We start from the raw sequence: 25,220 nt of genomic DNA, 5'->3' as shown, positions 1-25,220 counted from the left end.
TTTAAATGTTTAAATGTTTAAATGTTTAAATGTTTAAATGTTTAAATGTTTAAATGTTTAAATGTTTAAATGTTTAAATGTTTAAATGTTTAAATGTTTAAATGTTTAAATGTTTAAATGTTTAAATGTTTAAATGTTTAAATGTTTAAATGTTTAAATGTTTAAATGTTTAAATGTTTAAATGTTTAAATGTTTAAATGTTTAAATGTTTAAATGTTTAAATGTTTAAATGTTTAAATGTTTAAATGTTTAAATGTTTAAATGTTTAAATGTTTAAATGTTTAAATGTTTAAATGTTTAAATGTTTAAATGTTTAAATGTTTTAATGTTTAAATGTTTAAATGTTTAAATGTTTAAATGTTTAAATGTTTAAATGTTTAAATGTTTATATGTTTAAATGTTTAAATGTTTAAATGTTTAAATGTTTAAATGTTTAAATGTTTAAATGTTTAAATGTTTAAATGTTTTTTTTTTGTAGAGCCTTGAAACCACTGCGACCAATTATAGGAATATTGTGGTATGACTCATTTTTTATAGCAAAATCAGGTTGACCCAGCACCATGGAACGGTGATAGGCGGCTCCTGTTTACTGCGTTTTGTCCCAGTTAGGGTCGACTTTTTTGATGAAGTCTATGACCCTGCCGAGACGGAACCTAATTATATCGGAGGGCTGTAAGACCCCTTTCCCAAAAATTGAAATTCTACTTTGAATCAAGGCACCGCAACTGCATAGCAAGTGCTCTGATGTTTCAGTTTCCATTTGACAAAATCGACATATTGAATCTGCAGTTTTTCCCATATTAAATAAATGGTATTTGCAAGGGCAGTGGCCGGTCAATAAACCGGTTATCACCCTAAAATTTTTTTTGTCTAGTTTCAGTAATTCCCGGGATGATTTCTCATTGGGGAAAATAAATCTTTTTGCCTGTCTGGAAGTATCTGTAGTATTCCAAATAAATTTAACTGTTGATAATTCCCAAATTTTAAGCTCCATTTTCATAGAGCAGTCTGGAACACCAAAGAAGGGCTCTGGACCAATAAAATCAGTCTCCGATCCTTTCCTCGCAAGGCTGTCCGCTATTTCATTTCCTAGAATTCCACAATGCCCAGGAACCCAGTATAGATTTACCACGTTATTTTGAGATAATTGCTTCAGTAAGTTAACACCTTCCCAAACTAATCTTGATTGGCAGGTATACCCTTTAAGGGAATTCAAAGCTGCTAAACTGTCAGAGAAAATACAAATGTTTGTAAATCTGTAGTTCCTTTTCAGACAAATACACGCACATTCAACTATTGCATAAACTTCAGCTTGGAAAACTGTTGGGTAATGTCCCATAGGAATAAATTTCTTTATTCCCGGGCCATAAACCCCAGCTCCCGTGTTGTTATTCATTTTTGAACCATCCGTGTAGAACTCAATCGATCCTGGACGAAGATTAGGCCCACCATTATCCCACTCGTAGCGACTTTTAGCGTCCACTGTGAACGGAATGTTATAGTTAGCCTTGGTCGGCATCCAGTCTACTATTGAGTTTAACGCAGGATTCAGATTAAAGTTTTTAAGGACCTCTAGGTGGCCCGTCAAATCTTTTTCCTGAATCTTTGTGGATCGATTCATTAACAGGGCACTTTTACATGCCTCTAATTCAATAAATTTATGAAGAGGAAGTACAGTATGTAAAAAAAGTATTTACACCCCTTGGGCACTATGCACATTTTGTGATGAAACATGTAAAAAATTTAAAGTTTGACAGGAACCTAGTACTACGTTTTGTTCAGAAACTCATGCCAAACATTTTGCTACAAAAAGCTCATGAAAAGATGATTTCTATAAAAAGTTATATAACAAATACTATTACGAAAATAAAAAAGGTGCAAAAAAAGTTTGTACACCTTTCGAAAAATTAACATAAATAATGTTATTTGTTGACAAATCACCATAAATCCAGTCTCCCAACTCCAAATAGGCATCCTTGACTGATTAAAAAAATAATTTGGATTGAATATAAAGTTTACTAACTACTTAGTATAAAAGTTTATATAACTCTGGAAATTCTATATAAAACTTATCTAAACTTAATTTTGCAAACTTTTAATTCAACTAAATGTCAATGTATTACCATAGAATTGCTAAATAAACATTTTGGAGTGGGTATAACACCGTTTTGGGGGTATTTGTATCGATAGAATAGATTTTTCGTTGGAATTTCGTACCAACCCGGAATTACGTCGTAGGAAAATCCGCCGGCATCCGAACCGGTCCACGATTCACAAGTCAACCTATGTGGAATCGGAAAGGGCATAAAATTTGCGATCTTTTGATACCCATACATCTAGGTTTTCTATAAAACCTACGTTTTTAAATACCTGGGCAAAAAGTAAGTTTGATCCACGAGAACAAAAATTACGAAATTCCATACATTTTTGGCAGGTTGCTCAAACGAAACCATAACAACGTTTTTGCTTAGGTATTTAAAAACGTGGGTTTTATAGAAAACCTGGATGTATGGGTATCAAAAGATCGCAAATTTTATGCCCTTTCTGATGCCACATAGGTTGACTTGTGAATTGAGGACCGGTTCAGATGCCGGCGGATTTTCCGACGACGTAATTCCGGGTTGGTACGAAATTCCAACGAAAAATCTATTCTATCGATACAAATACCCCCAAAACGGTGTTATACCCACTCCAAAATGTTTATTTAGCAATTCTATGGTAATATATTGACATTTAGTTGAATTAAAAGTTTGCAAAATTAAGTTTAGATAAGTTTTATATAGAATTTCCAGAGTTATATAAACTTTTATACTAAGTAGTTAGTAAACTTTATATTCAATCCAAATTATTTTTTTAATCAGTCAAGGATGCCTATTTGGAGTTGGGAGACTGGATTTATGGTGATTTGTCAACAAATAACATTATTTATGTTAATTTTTCGAAAGGTGTACAAACTTTTTTTGCACCTTTTTTATTTTCGTAATAGTATTTGTTATATAACTTTTTATAGAAATCATCTTTTCATGAGCTTTTTTTAGCAAAATGTTTGGCATGAGTTTCTGAACAAAACGTAGTACTAGGTTCCTGTCAAACTTTAAATTTTTTACATGTTTCATCACAAAATGTGCATAGTGCCCAAGGGGTGTAAATACTTTTTTTACATACTGTAAATTCAACAAAGAGTTTAGTGCAGCAGACGAAGTACTGTGCATAGCTCCCGTTATTGAAATAGTGGCTAATCTTTGCAGTTTAGCCAATTTGTTTTGTGCATTTTTTAACTTAACTTTAGGCCACCACACAAGTGAAGCATATGTTGTTCTTGGTCTAACTATACACGTATATAATCAATAAATCATTTTTGGCCGAGGGCCCCACTTTTTCCCAAAGGTTCTTTTGCATACCCATAAAGCGTTAGTTCCTTTGTTAATAAAATAATTTAAATGAGCATTCCAATTTAGTTTACTATCCAAGATGACTCCTAGATATTTCACTTCGTTGGAAAAATCTATTGTTATCCCACGAATAACAAGTTCAGGGATAAATATCGATCGTTGTCTTGTAAACGGTATAATAACTGTTTTAGAGGGATTTATACCAAGACCTTCTCTTTTACACCACTTTGAAATAAAATTCAACGCAGATTGCATTTGGTTTGAAATAAACTTTCCTATTTTTCCATGAACTATTATGCAGATATCATCCGCGTAGCTAACCAATTCGAAACCGAGATTCGCTAACTTTTTCAAGAGATCATCGACAACTAGTGACCATAGCAGAGGTGATAAAACTCCACCTTGTGGACATCCCCTCCGAGGTTTGATAACTAGTCTGTCTTCTCCTAAGTCAGCAGAAATTTCCCTGTTAATTAGCATTGCCTCAATCCAGTTGATAATACATGAATCAAAGCCCTTCGCTTCCATAGCAGAGCGCATAGAGCTGTGAGATGCATTATCAAAAGCTCCTTCAATGTCCAGAAATGCAGCCAAAGCCAATTCCTTTGCTTTGAAGGACTTTTCAATTTTTGTAATTAAGCAATTTAAAGCAGTAATTGTTGACTTGCCGCTTTAGTAAGCAAATTGTCCTTTATTTAAAGGATTTGTTTTCAAAAATGTTGCTTTAATAACATCGTCTAGTATTTTTTCCATTGATTTAAGAATTATTGAAGAAAGACTTATGGGTCGAAAGGCTTTGGGACTTGTTTTGTCCCTTTTTCCTGCCTTCGGAATAAATATGACCCGTACCTCTCTCCAGGCTTTTGGGATATAACCTAGAGTGATACTGGCTCTAAATAGGTCAGTTAATCGTATATTTATAGAATCGTTTGCTTTCTGAAGAAGAGCTGGAAAAATTCCATCCCTACCCGCTGACTTAAATGGTTTGAAAGAGCTCACCGCCCACTCAACTTTGGAACAGGTGAATATTTCACAGGCTTGATTGTGTGCGAGTACAGACCAATCTTTTGCCGGTCTTTCGCCCTCGGCCTGATCTATACCACTCGTTACCTCAGTCGAGCCAGGAAAGTGAGTTTTCATCATTAAGTCTAGTGTTTCAGAAGCGTTACTCGTGAAGCTGCCATCATCTTTTTTTAAATTTCCTAGGCCATTTGAATGATCTTTGGAAAGAACTTTTTGTAATCTCGCAACTACTGAGGAGTTCTCGATTTTTTCGCAAGAACGTCTCCAGTCGCTACGTTTAGATCGTTTTATTTCTGTATTGTATTTAGTCAGGGCTCTTGTACAATCGTCTGTATGTCTTGGTCAACATTTTAATTTATTAATAGGATCCCTTATTTCCACAGTCGGCTGTCTAATATTGGACCTTAAATAAACATATTCGCGTCGGGATAAAGAGTTAAACATTCATCAACTAAATAACAGCGGTCTCAACAGTAGCATCTTATTGCTTGCCTTGAGAATAAAATTCCAATCCGTTTAAAATACTAAATTCACTACCTTGATTAAACGGGAATTGTCTCAACAGCAGCATCCGATTGCTTGCCTTGGGAATAAAAATCTTACCGACTAAACTCATTTATGCCAAAGGTCGTATCGCTTGCTTAGGGCGAATCCTAGACCTCTACCCATCACAACTACCAACTCCCCGCGACACTTACGCAACCCTGTTGTTTAAATTCGATCAAATTTGGTCAAACGGTCAGTTTGATCAAGTTCCACAATAGGGTTGGGAAAAAGAGCCTGCGGTTTCGCTACCTTTTTCTAAGTAAGTTTAGCATCAACACTTCCCGTGCTCCAAATCCTTATTCCTCCCCGGTGAATGGTGGAGATGGGAGCGGCCGGCAATGGATGGCTCTCATGGTGCTGCCTGTCCTGTTCTGGTAGAATTGGTTTTAATTCCCTTTAATCAATTTCTAAGCAACCTGGGCTAGACAATCATCATACAAACATGACAAAATCCAGTCTGCAACCCGCTAAGATCACCATCTCCATGCGAATGCGAATGCGAATGTATTTAGTCAGGGCTCTTGTATAAGAATCCCAGTTTCCAGATTTTTTTGCTCTGTTAAACAATTGTCTGGATTTTTTCCTTAACACTGCCAGGTTTTCATTCCACCACGATACCTCACGGTTGGAGGATTTGTGTTGAATTGGACAACTAGCCATGTAGGAATTAGTAATTGCGTTAGTCAATTCCGATGATGCTTTTTCCAACTGTTCAACAGTGCGGATTACATCCCCGGCATTAAAGTTGTAGTTATTTAGAAGAACTTTATAGTTGTCCCAATTGGTTTTTTTAGGATTTCGATATGTTCCTACTAACATTTCTCCTGCATCATATTCAAAGTCAATTTGTTTGTGATCTGAAAGTGATATTTCATTGGAAACCTTCCAATTTGATATTCTTTCGGATATTGGTTCACTGCAAAAAGTGAGATCAAGAACCTCTTGTCTTGTTGCTGTGACAAATGTTGGGGAACTACCGATATTGCAAATATCAATATTATTTGATGATATATAATCAAGCAAGTTTGCTCCTCTTTTATTGATGTTTGTGCTGCCCCATACTGTGTGGTGAGCATTGGCATCGCATCCAACAATAAATTGTTTATTCATTTTCCTACAGTAAGAAATAAACATCGTCACATCAACAGGCGGAGCTTCTTCGGTATCGCCGGGGAAGTAAGCAGATGCCACACACATCCAGGTACTTCCTCTGACCGTAGGGACCTCCATCTGTATCGCAACAATGTCTCTGGAAATAAATTCGTTGATTGGAATGAACTTTGTATTGTTTGTATTTAATACAGTAGTTGGCCTAAATAACGTTGATGATAGTCGTCTAAACAGGTCATTCCGCCCGTCCCGGGCGTGGGGCACTTGGCAATCAACAAATCCGGCCACAAACTTTAATTTTTCTATCAGAATTCAGAAAATCTGATTGAAAAAATTCGATGCTCTTCCGTTGACGCTCGTAAAAAATTTCAAGATGAAACGCGTTTTTTCATTTCTTTTGATGTCACCTCACACTCTGACGAAAAACCGCTTAGGCGAAACTCGGCGAAATGTCATCGAGGTTCCGCCGTACACCAGCAGGTGTCGCCCTTGTGCAAAAAATGCTCAAACGGAATCGAAGCGGAACCCAATCAGACAATCTGTTTAGAATATTTCGAACCAATTTTCGAAGCGGAATGAACCCGTCAAGCAGAAAACGATTTGATTGGGTAGGTTTGTTTATATACGCGTGCACACACGGTGCTGATGTTTGATCGCAAGGCTGTATGTCATAGGTACTAGCCATCTTGCTTTGCATGAGTGCATGACTCCGTGCCACTAAAACCAAAACAATAACAAAAGAACAATGGACCGTTCCAGGAAAACCAAAACATAAACAATGCCAGTGTCAGTGGAGTGAGAGAGTCAGAGATAGCGATTTTGACAACCGCAGTGCTACACACTCAACCGCGAGTACCTTACACAGAAAAAAAAATTCGGTAAATTTACATCATTTATGATGTACCAAAAGTGCACGTCATTAATGATGCGAATTTACAATACATTCATTGTAAATATACATTTCATCCGATGTAAATGTGCCTTGAGAAAACTTATCGAAATCGTGTAAATTTCCGATGAAAATAACGTAAATTTACCCAAAGAAAAATTTTGTTTGGCTCCACTGAATCCAAAATCCGATGTAAATTTCAAACGCTTTTGTGGATTATTGTTTAGAAAACAATTCATTTGGTCTTATTAAGAACAAAGCGTATAAATGTTGTATCGGAATTCAGATTCGGTGGAGCTTGGTTTTGTTTTTGTATTATCGGAGGTTTTAAGCGTTAGAATTTTAATTTTTATCTAAGTGTGTGTTCTTAATATCTTATCAACAAACTTATCACAATGCAATCCGCAAACTACGATCAAAATAAGATATTCAATTTAGTTTTTCAGAAATAAACGGTTTTGATATTATTTCGTTGGTTTCTAAACCACTAAACGTAAATATAAGCTTATCACAGAGATTTTGATTAAGAAAAATTAAAACAAAAGCATTTTAGATACTCACACGTAAAAACAGGCGTACAGAAACGTCATCACATGACTGGAGACGTACTTCATCACTCTACCGAGGTCCTTCAATATTTACGGCAACCCTTCGTCCCTCTAAGTGGTCCGGCTTGACCGGAACCGGTGGTGGTCCCGCACCGTTGAAGCTGCTCGAAGCTGACGATGACGACAGCGCTAAAGATGTTGGAGGTTAAAGGAGATGCTTCTGCTGCTGCTGAATGACCTCCTCGGTCGACGCGTACACGGCCTAGTCGTTGGCGTCCGCCCGCTTGTCGTCCCCGCAGTAGACGGTCGAGTCGCGGAAGTCCTTGCACTCGAGACATCTTCGTTCGTATCAGCGCCCCCTGGCAGACGGAACCGCTCGATGAGGTCAGCGGGAAAATCGATTCGCGTTGCTCCGGTTCGGCCGACTTAAACGAGGCCCGGTTAAAGATGCTCGCCGGCTGGGGGAACAGCGTCCGCGGGTCGGCGTCGTACAGGTTGGCGATTTGCGAGCTCGAATCGTGGCAAACCTGTCAATAGATCGTGGGGCTGCTGGTGATGTGGATGGTCGATTCCTCCGGCCAGGAGATCTTGTGCTGGTGCAGGGCAGCCTCGATTCGCATTAGCGTCCAGGTGATCCTGACCTTAAATCCTCTTTAACAAACGCAACAACACAGCTTTTTGCTGACCGTGGTGAACAGGGAGTGGTTACGGTTTCAGAGTTAGGTTTACCGTTTCACCTAGAAATGAAAACAACATAAATAAAAATGTAATATTCACGAAGTTTCAACTTCTCATACCGGCTACGTACCTGATAACATTGTTTAAGTTTGATTTCTAGTAAAAAAAACTGTCTTAGACACACTAAGCTACTTATTTACTGCAAGTCAAGATTTTTTTCCTGGCTGTAAAATTTGACATTTGTTTTGAATAGCATTTTTGACATTTATAAATCAATGACCTGTTAAAATAGTAGACTGGCTTTCTGGATTCTGTCGGAGTTGGTGTTTTTTCGCATCTACTCAATTTTGGGTAAATACACAGCTTATTGCTTATTGCGAGATTTAATCTCGTTTTTCCTTTGCTTCAACTGACAGGACGTTAAACCCGCCGAACCACCGCGGTGTCAAAATCAGCAAGATGAACTGAATTTCAGCGTTGATTAGGCTGACAACTTGGCGTGTTTTGAATATTTTCCAAAATTTCAGTTCAAAATGTCAAGGCAACCTTTGACAACAGCCAAATTTTTTTTTTCTGCTGCTGTCATGCGGCCGCAGTGGTGACTCTGTATTACTCTGGGGTTCTCCCACGGTCATATCAACATAAATTTAAAAAAAATATAAAAATTGAAATCACAAGCCTAGGTTTGGATGAAAAAAGTGTTTTAATAGTATTTTATGCAACAAGTTGCAAAAAGAGGATTTTCCAGCACGAGTCGTACACTAGGTCGTACATTTATCTAACGAGGTTCACCGAGTTGGATAAATACGAAAAGTGCTGAAAAAATCAAGTTTTGCAACGAGTTCCATACAACATTTTTTGCAATTCCAAAAACACTCATTGAATGAAATTTTAAGTCAAATTTTCATGTATTTTGTCAATAAATTGTTTAAATAAACAAAAAATTAAATTTGTAATTTGTAAAATGTTGAAAAGTGTTACTTTTCGAAACAAGTGCTGAAAAGTTCAACCTTTCAGCACCCATTTCAGTGCTGAAAAGTAGAACTTTTCAGCATTTATATTGAAAAGTGTTGCTATTCGATTCTGTTATTTTTGGTACAGATAAGTAGGCTATTTCGTCATTCAAGAATGGCAGGAAAAGTAAGTAGTTGCAGGACGGAATTGCAAAAAATGCATTTTACTCGCGGCCAGTTGATTTACAATCATTAGTTTTCAAAATATCGAGGCATAGTCGGAAATTTTTTTTACGCGAAAAAAACTTTTTGCTAAATATAATTATAAACGTAAGAAAATGCATTTTTACTGGTTTTCATTTGATAAAACTTTAACTTTTATTAAAATTTTGAAGTTTTTTTAGATTTTTTTTTTTGCCCTCAGGCCAATTTTGAAGGGGGGCGACATAAGAAGAAAATTATGTGAGTACAGCTGCTGACAAAAATACTTTTAAAAAATAAATACCGTCAACTGCAGTCTGAACAGAGACAGCAGTTTTTGAGGCACTTAAAGCATAAAATATGGAAAACGATGCACCATTATTGTTGTTTTGTGTCTGTTCTATCCGAAACTAGTCATATCCAAATATTGTGCAGTAACAACGCTAAAACAGCTGTTCCAATTCGACCCAGATGACGATCTTCCAGAATAAAATATAAAACATGACTAAAAATCATTTATGATCACTTTTTTTATTATAAAGCAACAAAAAGTGACAAGACAACATTTTTTCGATGGGCTATGGTCTCCTAGAAGCGAGCTGTCAAGTAGGAACTTTTCTGTCAAGAAGGGCCGCGTAGTTATTTTTTAAAATTGGTTTAACATTAATTTTAAATCCTTTGCGATCGTACAAAGGGGCATTATACTTAGAAAAATAAGTTTTATCGCTGTGAACAATAGTATCTCAAATTTAAGCATTATTTTTTGGACCAAATGAAAGTACCTAACTCTCATCAATGCTACGATAGTTTGACCAAAAATACTTCCCAAAAAACAGGGTGAAAAAAAATTACTGCTTAATGTAGAAATTTGCATTAGCATTGTACAACTCTGCAACACTCTGCTTGATGATGTGCAACTTTTCAAAAGTTTCCTAAAAAAATAATACTCATTATAGAATATCATCGTTGACTAACCAAATTGGGTTACTTAGCTTGTCGGAGTTGCGTGGATTAACTTTTCAGCATTTAAAGATTACCGTGCATTGTACTCCGACAGTTTTAACGTTCTGTTTCTGTGTTCTGTCAAGATGACAAGCTGACAAGAAACTGTGACAATCTGACAAGAGAGTTATCTAAGCCCGCTCTCACGCACACTACCACGCCATTTGTTTTGCTGGACGGAACAAAATTTAACCTCAATCTTTTTCGTGTACGTACACTCAATACATGCGCACGTAGATAACTCTAGAAACTGAGAGTGATTCCTGTAAATTTGAAAATAAATATGAAAATTCTAATTCGTGAGTATTTATCACCAAATTCGGCCACTAGTGCCAGGATGACCATAATACCGCGAAATATTCTTACCGGTAGGAATGACCAGAATCTGATACGGATGTGAACCAAGGCAAAATTACCCGCAGCCACTCCATCCGTCACGATCGTGCAAAAATATCAGCCACCCGGTCCGGATGTTTCGATGGCTAAAGCTGAGGGAGCTTTCGACCAAGCGATCTACCGGACGATGAAGTGAAGCCACCGTAAGGCGCCGTTGTTTCGGACAAACTTGCCCGTACCGTTCGTGCCTCCGCCGACGAAGAAACCCGGAAAAGGATGCTGACGGAGTTCGCAGCCACCGCAGCAAGAAGCAGCTGGTAGTCAAGGAAATTGAGACGGCACCTGCTCGCAGGGGACAGTGTTAGCAGCTGCTGAAACTAAAATTATTTTGTAAGTATTAATCAGAACTAAAATTTACTTTCTCGTTCATCCCGCTGCGATTCAGCTGGAAGCATTGATGTTTCATTCCATTCCATTGGAATTCCGCTCATAAACATCAGATTGCTTCGGAAGAATCAGCTTCCAGCAAGAATGTTTTGATTTTTATGAGCTCGGACCGGCACGATGAAAACAACTCTTGCATTTGCATTGCTACCGTTGTTGACAACCTCCGGAAGGCCATTCAAGTTTTGTTTACAGCAAAACATGTAAATGAATGTGCAACTTCTGCTTTTTCTAGCCAAACTGGCAATTTCTCTTCAAAACACTCCAGCACCGTTCCCCACCAACCGTAAATAATAATGAACTGTCAATAACAACAGCTAAGGTTTCAATTGAAATTTGTGTTTGTTTCACTTTTACATGGGGCAAAATTTACGATGAATTATAATTTACATGCTTTTCATAATTCAAATTTTGGCAAAAGGCCACAAATTCAAAATCGTTTACATGAGAAACACGCTTTACGTTTAATTTCAGTTTACATGAACCCTCTTTAGGTGTGATTTAACACTTTACGATGAATGTCAATTTTAAATTAAGGTTATTTAAATGGGAAACATCAATTCAGTGTCGTGTAATTTTACACTTTTTTTTCTGTGTAGGTAGAAAGCCATGGTTTGATCGAATCAGGGGGCGAGATCTATATCTCACTACAGGCAGCTCGCCCGCAGCCAACACAAGCTGTCAACTTCGGCACCAGAACAAAAGGAAGCTGTCAATTTCGGCGCCAGCACAAAAGAACAGCTGTTCGTTACGGAACCAAAACAAAGCAACTGCGCACTGTAAAAAAATGTACAAAAGCTGCTGGCATAAAATGGAAATAAAGTAATTATTGTTTTTATCTAAAATTTTACCGCAATATAAGTTTTTTTGGTTTTGTTGGCTGGCAACTTAATTGCGCCGGGGACACTTTCCCGCAGATGTTTCCAAACGCCCATCGTGGGGATCAATTCCGTTAGTTTTGAATTGGATTTTCCTTTTCCGGCGTCCACTACTGGTGTTTTCGTGACCGGGATATCTTGTTGATGATGGGTTCATGTTTTCGGTGGAGGAGGAATCTTAGACGAAAAATGCAAGCAACGGGGGGGGGGGGGGGGGGGGCAGTGGTGTGGTTTCTGTCATTGTGTTTGTCTTGCATCGCTGCAGGTGCTGCCGCATGATTTGCCTCATAAGGTTCTGCCATTGGAAACGGATTCGGTCGTCGCTCTTGATTTATTTATTTTGATTTTGTTACTGATGATCAGCAACAACAAAACAATCGTTAAGGCTTGATTGTCTCACGCATACACTGACATGACACATGACAGTAATGGGTTTGTATTGGTGTGTTTGGGCTGCGCTTCGGCATAAGCTCACCGACAGCGCTGGCGTCGGCGTGATTTGGTGGTTTGATGAAGGACGATGAATTTAAAAAATAATTTGTATGGAGAGTCACGTCTGTTTGTCTGTGATAATAGTATGTTCCAACTGAGCCTGTTTGGTTAGTAGCCGAAGTATAACTTAAGGTGAAACGCCTCATAATGTCCAGTGCTAATGTATTAGTGCAATATAAAAGCATTGGTTTATTTACGATCATTGAAATTTGCTTGATTTAGTGTCATGTCAATATTGTTTAATTGTGGTGGTACTATCATTATTATTTCAAGCTTATTTTCTTAAAAGATCCTAACTTCATTTCAAATCCGTAGCGCATGGATGGTTATCAAAAAAGTATTCTTGATTTTGTTTCATTGAATCTATTTTAAACAATTCGTTTGTAATTTTTGGACAAAGTAAAATTAAATTCTAAATGAGTCTTGCCATTGCTCTTTGCGGGGCAAGGCCTGCTTCGATCGTGTCCGGCTTGCGTCGTTGTTTCGCGCGGGAGAAAAAGAAGAAAAAAGTGATTTTGAAAGAAGCTGGCCAGTCTCGCCGTTGCTCTTTGCTAGACAAGGCCTGCTTCGATCGTGTTCGGCCTGCGTCGTTGTTTCGCGCGGGAGAAAAAGAAGAAAAAAGTGATTTTGAAAGAAGCTGGCCAGTCTCGTCGTTGCTCTTTGCGAGGCAAGGCCTGCTTCGATCGTGTTTGGCCTGCGTCGCTGTTTCGCGCGGGAAAAGAGAAAGAAAAAGTGTTTTTACCCAAATGCCACTTATTTATCATTATATACGCGCTGATCCCTGTTTTGCCTGATGGGATTGGAAGTTTAAAGATAGTTCGAGGATCCGTCTGGTTCTTGTTCTATGTTTAGGCGGGGCCAGACAATGCCCAATGACCTCGGAATTGGGCCGCTAGGATCTCTGCCATTCTGAAATGGGTCATTGGAAGCAGCGCGAGGGCTGTCACCACCTAATACCCGGGACTGAGATAAGCTGTATCAGCATAACCCAAGTCTGATACAAATTATACTTTTCCATAATTTCGCTGCCGGTCAGCGGGTATTGGATTGGACCACACACACACACAATATAAGTTTAAAAGTTAGGGTCTGTTTTTGAGGTAATTTTTATCAATTTATTTGCAAAATAAACTACTCAAGTTGGGATTATTAAGCACACTTCGGTCCGATGACCTCATTTAACCCACCGGAGGTCGCGTACGTGTACTTTGTACACAGTTTGTAAGGGCACTTGTAAGAAAGGCGAAAACACGCGACTTCCCGAAGGTTAAAGTTGTACTTTTATCACATGGGACATTTAACTTAACTTTCGTATAATTTGACTTTTGCTTGTAATTCTTATAATAAAATTTGAAAAATAGTTTTGTTTTCACTGTGCACAGTTTGCGCGAGTTATTAATCTCAATCACCCAAGATGGCGGCCTTTAGCATCCCCCTGGATCGAATACAGCAGCGTTTCTCAACCTTTTCTTGGCTAGGTACCCCTTTTCTTTTTGCTTAAGCTGCTGGTACCCCTTAGTTTTTAAACATGAATTTTTTTCGCTTATAGAGTTTTTTTTTTAAATTCCAAATATCGTTTTTTTTTTTGTATGAGAAACATAAATTTTGGAGAAAAAAAATCTGTTTAAATGTTCTGTAACTCTAACTCGGGAGACATTGATAGAATTTAAACTAAATCTGGAATTTTCTTGGACCAATTTTTTTTTTTGCTTCCTGGGTGTTTTTGAAACCGCATTGGTTTATTAAAAAACACTTAAAATGAAAAAATATGTTATTAAATATTTAAAAACCCGATTTAATATCACCAGAGGTGAAATAGAGCCTTTCTTACAAAATGATGAAACTCCGAGAAATATATTGATGCATTATTTTTTCAAAAACATAATGATACCATCCAGTGAGAATTTTACCTAATGCTTCGAATCTTTTAAGGCTAAACCTCAAATGCAATTTTTTTAATTTCAGATTTACATTATTTGTCGCAAGACATTTGAATTTATTTAAGAAAAACATATTGGATTGACATTATTAGAAAGAAAAAAAGGGTACTCAGTCTATAATGTTAGTCTATGATTAACTTATAATGTTAGTCTATGATTAACTTAAAAAAAATCACTTTCACGCGCAGCGATGTGAAGCCAGAAAGAACACTTATCTACGCGGAACACTTTCACGCGCAGCGTAAAACGCGCAAGCGTAAAAGCGATGGCGTTGAAGCTTCGACTTGACGACTTGTCGAGCGAGAACGAGCCGGGACTTCGAATTTGATGTTCAGTATATGATTTTGCAGAAATCCAAAAATTTAATAGGAAAAAATAGGGTAAAAATAAAACGAAAAACACTAAAATCGCTATATCTCTGGAAATACATTTTGGAAAAGCTTCAAATTTTGGGCCCAAACAGTTTATGGCGCATGTTTTCGAATGGCTTTTTGTTTGAAACAGAATTCTTTAAATTTGATAGTGTTATCTGTAAAACAGTCCAAAAAATACCTCTGAAAATGGCTTTGACCACATTTACGGGTCGAAAATTGTGAATCGAAAAATAAAATGTTCGTCTCCGACCCCACGGCTACAGATCTGGCTTTTAAAAATGGTGGGTTTTACGAGCCGGGTCCGGTGGTTTAGTGGTTAGCGTGGTAGCCTCTGAATCCCAGTATGGCCTGGGTTCAATCCCAGACGGACCCGGTGGCATTTTTCGAGACGAGATTTGCCTGACCACGCCTTCTATCGGATGGGGAAGTAAAACGTCGGTCCATTTGCGTAAAAGAGGTTTTGAGTGACTCACCACACATAACCTTCGGACGCCTAGAAATGAGCAGAAACTTGCAACAGAGACCACAAAAGACCCTTATGGAGAACTTATGGTTAGATTACGCCTTGAGTTCTTTCTTGTCATTATTAATGATTGCAGTACTTTCGAGAACCCACGAAATGTATTACATTCACTAAAGCGGTCCGGCCTACTGCGTTGCATTAACCGCAAGAGACAGATTCTATGAACGGAACCCACATTTCATGGAATCATCAGGGGAAGAAGAAGAAGTGGGGACATACCGTACCAACCACTTCGAGTTATTTATAGAATATGGTGTGTGATGTGTGTAGGGGAATCGTTGGGAGAGGGATTGTTGTATTATTTAGTAAATGACCTTGTGACATTATTTTACCACTACGGATTAATTCACTCAAGGGGTGTTAACCCCTCGGTGGCCGAGTGGCTAGATCTGATTACCAATCCAAAGGTGTGAGTTCGAATCCCACCTGATTCCATCGTTTTTTGTTCATATTCAAAGTTCAATTATAGTCAAATAATTTCAAGGAGACCGGTCGGGAATCGAACCCGGAACCTTCCGCTTATGAGGCGGGAGCCGTAGCCATTAAGCCACGGGCCGGTCCTACAGGTCGAAAAAATAATGTTAAATAATGAAACTTTAGAATCTTTTACCAACCTATTGAATTTTTCTAAGAGATGGTAGTTTCTTTTCCAGATATGAGACAAAAATTTAAAGAAAAAAAGGACAATAATCTAAAAAAAAGGTACACTTTATTTAAATTAATAAAATTTCTTATCGAATGCAAGCGATTTTTCTCATTTAAATATTTGCTATGTGTTTTGTCGATTTTTTAAAATTTGGCCAACAATTCGAAAAAAAATGTTTCTGGGAAAACCATATCATAAACTTTGCCAAAGATTTGTGATCAGAACATGCCATCTCAATGTACAGATTTTCGAAAATATTTAAAGCACTTGTGTATGGACAGCCCCCATTTTGTATGTATGTATCAATCAATAGAGCTTTATGACGTTTCGCGTACGCACACTAGCGCACCGTTCGGTTTTGCTGGCTGACAAAATTTAACCTCACTTTATTTTCGTGTACGTACACGCAATACATACGCACGTAGAATGCTCTATAAGGCAAAATAGTTGTTTTTCAAATTTAATGATAATCGATTAGCGCCGGGTCCGGTGGCGCAGTGGTTAGCGTGGTAGCCTCTCACCCCAGTATGGCCTGGGTTCAATCCCAGAAAGACCCGGTGGCATTTTTCGAGACGAAATTTGCCTTCTATCGGATGGGGAAGTAAAACGTCGGTCCATTAGCGTAAAAGAGGTTTTGAGTGACTCACCACACATAACCTTCGGACGCCTAGAAATGAGCAGAAACTTGCAACAGAGACCACAATAGACCCGGGGGTCGTTAAAGTGGTTTGCTTTGCTTTTTTTTCGATTAGCAAAAACGAAGTAAATTGAATAATCTACAAAAAAAAAATGTTGCGTTATTTTTTTGTTTCTAATCTGTTGGTTTTTGCTTCTCTCAAATATTTTGTCCGGGATATCATTCAAATGTCCGCCATTACAGGGTTTGTCTTCCGGTACCCCTTGAGAACCGCTGGAATACAGAAAACAAAAAACGCATTCAAAACGCAGTGCGCGGGACCACTGAAAATAACCACTGTAAAAATGGTTAGAACCTTTATGAGTGAGTCCACGAGCAAAGCATACCCATCTCGCATCGGCCTCACCAATCTGCCTGAAATTTTCAGGGGTTGTGTTTACATATAGAACTAGCATCTGGTCAAAATATGAGCACTCTAAGTCAGCGGGAAGTGGAACAAATCGGGACACAAAGTTTGAAGGTTCAAAAACGTCAAAAATCTTAAGAATGCTGTAACATAGGCAAAATTATATCTAAAGGGAGTTATTGGCATTTTAGTGAAAAAATAGCACAATTTTCAAACTCAAATAAAAAAGTTTTCCATCCAGATATCAACTCGATTCGACCTGCAGCATGTAGGGGACATCTGAGACTACCATCTGAAACTGAGAACGCTTTGGGTAACGAAGTATAACACATTAGATAGACACTTTTTCTTTTAGTGATTTTTTTGGCTGTAAATTTTTGCTGGGGTCCCCCATAGATCCCATTTTCTGGTAATTTTTTTTTATCATATTCGTGTTCCTGAGACAATTTCACAATAGAAACAAGCATAAAAATGTTTATTTTCATCATTAAATCTCTTTAAAAAAATAAAATTCAAAAATCTTCGAATCACATTTCAAGCCTTTTCAGATGCATTTTGAATTTTGAAATTATATTGAATTTTGCCTAAGTTACAGCATTTTTAAGATTTTTGACGTTTTTGAACCTTCAAACTTTGTGTCCCGATTTGTCCCACTTCCCGTTGACCTAGAATGCTCATATTCTATGTACAAAAAAACACCTTCAGGCAGATTGGTGAGGTCCAAACGACGTCCCACACAAAGGGGTATGCCCTGTTCGTGGACTCGCTCTCAAAACAAAGCTTTCGATTGTAGAGCCTCAGTATTCAGTTGATACTTTTACATCTGAGGCTGGTTTCAAACTCATAGCATCGCTAATTTTATTTTTATTTTTTAGAATGGTCGAGAAATCAATAAATCTCAATTTAACCCTAATGAAATGGAGGCTAGTTCCGAATTTAAATCTAGATATCATAAGCACGACAAAATATTTGCTTCTTGGAGCTGGTACACTTGGTTGTGGAGTGGCTCGATCACTACTGGTCAGTATATATTTATGTATGTTATAATTATTTGCTGATATTGGCAATTATCTGTGAGAAATATTAAACTAACCTAGGATAGAAAGAGGAGAGACAGAGTTGAAGATCGCGACAACAGTTTTTTCAAACCTTTTGTCATATTGTGGATAAATCCAAACAGGGCGCTGGAAGTTATAAGGGGGAAGAAGGTGAAGAAGCTGAGGGCCATTCCTTCTAAGGCTTCATCCATAAAGTACGTCACGCTAAAATCAGCCAAAAAAACTCAAATGCAATAACCGGTTCTAGCAGAATCCGGTGAAAGCAACCGGTTTTGTAAGAACCCTGCTAGAATCCTGCTAGAACTATTCTGACAGGCTATCCTGCTAGAATTATGTAAGAATTTTGCTAGAATTAGACGGCAAAATTTTCTGCTAGAATCCTGCTAGAATTTTGTCGGAATTTTATTGTTGAATACATTTAAGCAAAATAAAATTTAATTTCGAACAAAATTTGTTTCACTTATCATTACAAGTAATTTTCTGCTTTAATGCTGGTCACATCACTTTCAAATTCACCACGGAGACGGCTGTTGATCCTTCGGTAGCGCACTCTGCTTTTCATTGTCAATATGTCTGAGAAGCCCGGTTTGGGAATATTTTTAGACGATGTCGCGGCCAATGATGCAGAGGGGAGAATCCAGACATCAGATCCGAGGTCTGGATGTCGCCAAAACTGCAGAGCCATGCCTGCAAAGAGCGGAAAAGTAGGTTAAGTTTTATCATGCCTAAATTTTTCGAAAAGTATGCTGGAATGGTGGGAGTGATGGCTTACTTGCGATGGTGTGTTTTAATCTGCCAGCTGAGTTTTGATTTCCGACAGAATCACCAGATTGTCCTCGGAGCCAGCTATACGGAAGTTTAACCAAACACTCCGATGAGATCCAACTTCTGGGATGGACATACGTAGTGGCCACTTCTAAAACATAACAGTAGTTTGATTTTCACTCCCAACGGCCTGGCAAATTGAAGCGGGCAAGGTATTTTTTCGGGGAAAAATACGTCCATCTTGTTCAAATGGTTAAAAATGGAACGAAAGTTAATCTTGTTGCAACATGATTTGAACCGGTAACACGCCAGCCAATCAGTGAGTAGTATTTATTTTAACTGCTGGAAAATTCTTACAAAATTCTGACAGGGCTGCTAGAATCATTCTAGCAGGATTCTTACAGAACCAATTCTGTAAGAAAATCTCGTATCTGGGATCATCTTGTTTTATCAATTCTGTGGATATAAGTTTGCATAGTTATTGTCTCAATTGTGTTATTTGATGAATTCTAACATCAACTTTCATTTTAAATCATGTGATTTCCAAAAATGTGAAACATTTCTGCTAAAATATTTCATAGGCGTCCGAAGCACCGGGAAGGCAAAGCAGAAATTTGTGGTTCTGATATCCTTAAATTCTAGCAATTCCGTAGTAACATTTCAATAGGGCGAATCTGCGTTTGTAAACAAGCAGTCTATCCCTTTTGCTCAAGTGACAGTTCACATCAAGTAAGACAGGGATAGACTGCTTGTTTACAAACGCAGATACGCCCTATTGAACTGTTACTGCGGAATTATTTATACAAAACTAGGTGAACCCGGCAAACTTCGTCTTGCCCTTTTTTCATTTGTTTTTTAAGATTTCGTTTTTTTACTTTTTATTTTTACATTTTTTTATTATACTCGAACTTTTTCTTCTCAAAACAATTTGTAGGATGCTTATTAGGGTTTATTTTAATATTCTCAGTCAGATGCCTAAATGAACATGATTTTTCTTTTTTCGTTGATTAGGGTTTAGACATCTTATTTGGACTTCTATCGTTTACCTTGCTTTATCGTACACAATGTACATACTACTACTATCATATTTATTCTTATTCGCTTTTTTTTGCAAACCTCGTCCTACCCTTTTTTTGGTTTGTTGTTTGAAATATGTCCGCTTTGTACTCCGAACATATGTTGATTAAGTTCTTTGTGTTTTGTTTTGAAGCAATAAATTGGTCTATCTATTTTTTCTTTTTCTCATACCGAATGAGTTCTTTTTTTCTATTTTCCCATCCTTTTTTTTAATTGAGATTCTTATGCTTGTCATTTTTTTCTACTATTCTCTTCTTTTTTGTGGTTACTATCCCAACAGTTCTGGTACCTTTACTTTTTTTCTTTCATATAGCAGTTTTGCATGTTCTACCTTTACTATTTAGAAAACCATATGATTCTCCTTAAATAAACAACTAAATAAGTTCTGTCACGGGCAAAAACTGCAAGAAACTTGAAATAACTTGCTACTTTTTGTTCTGTCAGCACTTTTTTTTAACTTTTTAATCTTTATTCTTTGCTCCATGATGTGTCCTATTTATGTTTTTCCTCTTTTTTCTTAATTGTTCAAAATTAATCCCAACAATGTATTACAAATCTCATTTGGTTTTTCGTTAGACCTCCTCCTTCTTTCCTCATATAGTCTATTGAAATGACCTGTTTAATTGTCTGCTTTTGTTTCTTATTTTCTTCTGAAGATAATTTTTTAATTGTTCTTTTATCGAACTGATCCTTATACTTTTTTTCATAATTTTTTTTGTTGTTTCATAAAATACATTGATGTTTCCGAAGTTTGATAGGTACAAACTGGTTTGGTACAAAAATCACGGAGTACCTTTCTTAGTTTGTTTTGCTTCGTTGATTAGTGTATTCTTTTGTACATTTTGTTCCTCGTTTGCTTTTTTGCAATCTATTTTTACTCTTTCATTTTTTTTGCTGCCTGGGTGCTCTGAAAACTGAGGGTTGTTTTTATCTTTCATGATCTGTTTCATTTTTCCAGTTTTTAAACGTTCATTGAATTCATTTTGATTTGTGTTTTCCTTTTTATCTGTTTTTTGGCTGGGTTTGTTATCTAAAAACTAAAATAATAATTTGTCAGTTAAAAATTATTCTACCCACCAAATAGGTTTAGTATTTCGACTGACCAAACAGCTTTACTTTTTTAGCTTCATTATTTGTCCTACTAAAAGCTTTATTTTCTTCCTCGTTCTACATTAAACTTTTCCGTTTTGACGCTTTGTTTTTTTTTTTTTGTTTGAAAATATCTTGACGCCTCCTATGATCAAAATTTAGTTTTTCGTTTCATTTCCCATACAATCTGCAGATTTTCCGGAATCGGTTCCAGAGTGGGCAAAGTGTCAACTAATTAGCGTAAAAACCTTCCTTGGGCTTATACGAACCCAACGCAACAAAGAGCGCTCCGATCCGACTTTCCGTTATCAACTGATGCGCGTTCGAACAAAACCGTCGAAATTTTTTATATATATAGATATCGATTGTTTTGATGTTAACATCATATTTGAGACCTAAAGAATGCCCACGGTGTATTTTTTCGAGACCTCAAAGATAAAAAATTCGGTATGTCTGATATTTGGCACCGTGAAAGAAGGGCTCTTTCCCGACATTTTGCGGGGTATACCGAAATAGACCCGTGTGGATCAATTAAGACTCGTTAGTTACATGCTCGGCAAGTCTGGAGGGAAATGAACATCTTTTTGTAATGTATTATAATGTATTTTCAGAAACTGTCCCTCGGTCTTAACCTGGTCCAAGCACCTGAAAGCACCTAATAAAAATAAGTTAATAAAAAAAAAGTGTCCATGTGGTTTATGGATGGTCCCAAATGGTTGGTGCTTTTACTATGGATTTTGCTGTAAATTTTACAATGAAAAATGCTGTTGAATGCTGAAGTTTCATTTCTCTTTAGAATTAATAAATACAACAAATTTGATGCTTAAGTATATATTTTCACAATTTTAGAATAAGCACTCGATGCAACTCTTCTGGTAGTCCTCGAATCTCATGTATAATAGCCTACGGTCTGCATCGTCCAGCAAGGGGTCTAGGCAACCCGGCGTGGCAGCAGCGGACCAACTTGCCCATATGCTTCTGGATTCTGTTACTACCGTACAGATTTGTTTAGCCAACTCACGAATCGGGGCCATAACTACTTCCAAGTGGCCGTCTTGCCGGAACCCGTTCGAGTGCAGGCTTTCACGTCCCGTCCGCTCAAGAAGATCTGAATTGCGTACTTCTGGACCGGCTTCAGTACGTCGTAGTTCGCCAGCATGCTGAAATTGATCTTCTAGACCATCCTCGCCGTCCTCCTGAAATCATCAAAATTGTGAATCTCAAATAGGCTTCAGAAATCAAGCCACCAAGCCTACCTGCGATGACGTTAATCGCTCGCTCCTTCTTCTTCTCGCGCTTTTTGGCCAGTTCCTGTTCGAACTCGTTCATAAAGTTCACCTCGTAGTCAAAATCGTCGGCGTTGTCGTCTCTTCGTCCAGCCGTTCCAGATACGAATCGAACTCGTCCTTGTACTGGGATTCCAGGTCGGAAACGTTATTCTGATCACCGCCGGCAGCCTTTTTGGCGGCCACCCGATCCTTGGCCTTGGCCTCACGCATGCATTTGCGTTTTTGTCTTAAGGAATCTGGAATTTCGAAAAGAATATCAAAAATCCGATCAAGTTAAAAATGGGACTCACCTAAAGCTCAACCGCTTGTCCTCGGTGCAATGATCCTTGGTGAGGGAGTGCACCGGCAACCTGCGCGATCCGCTCAGCACGTAGTCGCCATTCTACTGCGCCACGCGATAATCTTCCGCCTCGGCACCTGCTCGCCACCTTCGCACCATCCGTTTTTTGCTTTTTCGGGTTCTTGAACGTGAACTGGTTCCAAAAAGTGCCCTGCAAAAAGTCTCGCAGGGGGTCGCCTAATATCTGAAGAAGAAAAATAAGTTAACTGGGGTAAATTCATCTTTCCGCCTAGCGTTTCCCCCTTGGAAAAGTGTAGGGCCACAGAACCCGCAAAAACTTTCAGAAAGCCCTCCCTTTTGCGATAGGAAATCATTCCGGATGGTCACGGAGACGGCAAAAACATCCGAAAGGCCAAGAAGTATCCTCCCTCTTGTGCAGGGAACTAGTTCCGGATGGTTACGGGACCGACAACAACCTTCCGGAAGGCCAAGAATCATCATTCCTCTTGCGCAAGGAACTCTTTCCGGATGGTTTTTGCCGGTTCTCTGATCATCCGGAAGGCCAAACCGCATCCTCTCTATTGTGCAGGGGACTACTTCCGGATGGTCGCGGAACCTGCCAAAATCATCCGGAAGAAGTACCCTGCGCAAGAGGGAGGATACTCAGTGCGTCCCGGATGAAATGGTGTCGTATGTAGATATGCTTCGTCCTCGGATGATAGCCACCGTTCCGTGCGACAGCGATCGCACTTTGGTTATCGCAGTGGATCGTAATCGCCTCCTCCGACTCGATACGTCCCCGTGTAATCACTCTGCATCATAATTCAGCGGAATTGTCATCGCAAGTTATAATAAGACATGCTCGGTCTGAATCCAAATTGAAACTTGTTTATTCTGTTTGATTTTTCTTACAAGAAGGTTTACAATGATTATTTTGACTGTTTATTTAATGGGAGGTACCAAGAATGGAATGGCATTATGTATCGTTCAACCAATCGTATGCATTGTGGGTTGAAACGAGAGAGAGAGAGAGAGAGAGAGATAGAGAAATCACTTAAGTTCATTTGTGGTGATTTCATACTTACTTCGCTCAGCTGGATAAGCTGGCTTGGCATAAAATATATAATTGGAAAAAAAGGACAGAGCCATGGTTTTACATGATGAGAATGGTCATGGTTGTTATTGAAGGATTTGCTGGTTCAGCGTGGATGGCGCAATCGATAATTTATGGCCATTCAACTTTGAACGCAAGCAGTTAAGAACGGTCGACTCGGGTATACTTGAGTTGACACATTTGGTAAACACTTGAAGCGAAATGCTATGTACAAGGGTCTAGGACCTCAAGTGGACTCTTGAAGTTGTTTGCTAGCTGATGGAAATTTTCAGCTTAATGACCTACGACGAGAAAAGTGTGAGGTCTGGAAATGATTTGTTACAAGAGACTTGTGAGAATGAAGTCAGGATATTACACCCGCAACCGGCGCCACCAGAGCGCCTCCTGCACCGCAGCCGACAACGCCATGTATTCGGCCTCGCAGGTCGAGAGTGCAACGGTTTTTTGCCTCTTGCAGCTCCAGGACACGGCTCCACCTTGGGCGGTGAACACGTACCCCGTGATCGACTTCCGGTCCTCCAGATCAGCTACCCAGTCGGCGTCCGAAAAACTTTCGATCTTCGAAGCTCCTCTTTTCTTGTAAGTCAGGCGATACTTCGAGTTCCCGCGCAGGTAGCGGAACAGATGCTTCACACCACACCAGTGCTTCTCACCTGGGTTCGAGTTGAAGCGGCTGAGGATGTTGACCGCGTAGCAGATGTCCGGTCTGGTGCTCTGGGCCAAGTACATCAAGCACCCAACGGCTTCTTGGTACGGCACGGATTTCATCCTCTCCAACTCTTGGTCAGTCGACGGGCACGTGTCGCGCGTCAACTTCTCGCTCACGTTCATGGGGGAACTGACGGGCTTGCAGTCCGTCATCTGGAACCGACTCAAGATCGCTTCCACGTATTTCTCCTGGTCCAGGGCAATCTCGTCCTTGCTCCGGCTCACCCGGATTCCCAGAACGTACTTCGCAGGTCCGATATCCTTCATCTTGAACTCGCGGCTGAGTTGGGCCTTGATCTCCGTCTTCCAGCGGTAACAGTTCGAGAAGATCAGGACATCATCGACGTACACAGCGACGAACAGCATCTTGTCGCCGTGCACCTTGGTGTACATACACGGATCGTAATCGGTGCATACCAGGTCGAACTTCCTCAGGGCAGCATCCAGTTTCTTGTTCTAGACACGACTGGATTGCTTGAGCCCGTACAGCGCCTTCTTGAGTCGGCAGACCTTGGACCGCTTCTTGCCGTCCACGAAGCAAGGGGGTTGCTCCATGTAGATCTCCTCCGACAGTTCTCCTTGCAGGAAGGCCGTAATTGCGTCCATCTGGTCGACCTTCATGTCCAGACGGGCAGCCAGCGCGAAGAGATATCGCAGCGAACTATCCAGGTTTTTAACGATATGGACGAATACCGAAGGTAACGCTTGTAACGCTACGGGGGTACTGTCAAACCAATTTGGTAACGCGTGTAACACGCCTGCTCGCCATGCTCGAGCTTATGTCAAAAAATTTCACCAACATGGCGCCCACAAGTCTTTGCA

At 38.9% G+C, this 25,220-nt stretch overlaps 2 protein-coding genes across 4 annotated transcripts; both read right to left on the bottom strand.

The window, feature by feature from the left end:
- Positions 1 to 471: 471 nt before the first annotated feature.
- On the bottom strand, positions 472 to 11,714 carry LOC128092544 (uncharacterized). Its single transcript, XM_052706569.1, has 2 exons — positions 8,317 to 11,714; positions 472 to 8,245 (listed from the first exon to the last, which is right to left on the bottom strand). Exon 2 carries the CDS (start codon positions 1,619 to 1,621, stop codon positions 587 to 589), a length of 1,035 nt encoding a protein of 344 aa, XP_052562529.1. The 5' UTR covers positions 1,622 to 8,245; positions 8,317 to 11,714; the 3' UTR covers positions 472 to 586.
- Positions 11,715 to 20,131: 8,417 nt separating this feature from the next.
- LOC120429306 (uncharacterized) lies at positions 20,132 to 24,797 on the bottom strand. 3 transcript variants are annotated; one of them, XM_052706571.1, is made up of 3 exons: positions 22,264 to 24,797; positions 21,022 to 22,203; positions 20,132 to 20,955 (listed from the first exon to the last, which is right to left on the bottom strand). In XM_052706571.1, the coding sequence occupies exon 1, from the start codon at positions 24,789 to 24,791 to the stop codon at positions 24,042 to 24,044; it is 750 nt and encodes a 249-aa protein (XP_052562531.1). In that variant the 5' UTR covers positions 24,792 to 24,797; the 3' UTR covers positions 20,132 to 20,955; positions 21,022 to 22,203; positions 22,264 to 24,041. The 3 variants fall into 3 exon arrangements, with proteins under 3 accessions (XP_052562531.1, XP_052562532.1, XP_052562530.1); XM_052706572.1 differs by having other exon boundaries at positions 20,132 to 22,203; positions 22,264 to 22,532; positions 22,587 to 24,797; XM_052706570.1 differs by having other exon boundaries at positions 20,132 to 22,203.
- Between the last annotated feature and the right edge of the window lie 423 nt (positions 24,798 to 25,220).

This window comes from Culex pipiens, chromosome 1 (assembly GCF_016801865.2).
Source record: "Culex pipiens pallens isolate TS chromosome 1, TS_CPP_V2, whole genome shotgun sequence".
NCBI lineage: Eukaryota > Metazoa > Arthropoda > Insecta > Diptera > Culicidae > Culex > Culex pipiens.
The sequence above is the reverse complement of the archived record's forward strand: the minus strand, read 5'-3'. Positions and strand labels throughout refer to the sequence as shown.

Excerpts from the sequence above, each read along its gene's own strand:
- LOC128092544 (XM_052706569.1), bottom strand. The coding sequence starts at position 1,621 with ATGAATCGATCCACAAAGATTCAGGAAAAAGATTTGACGGGCCACCTA.
- LOC120429306 (XM_052706570.1), bottom strand. The coding sequence starts at position 24,791 with ATGTACACCAAGGTGCACGGCGACAAGATGCTGTTCGTCGCTGTGTAC.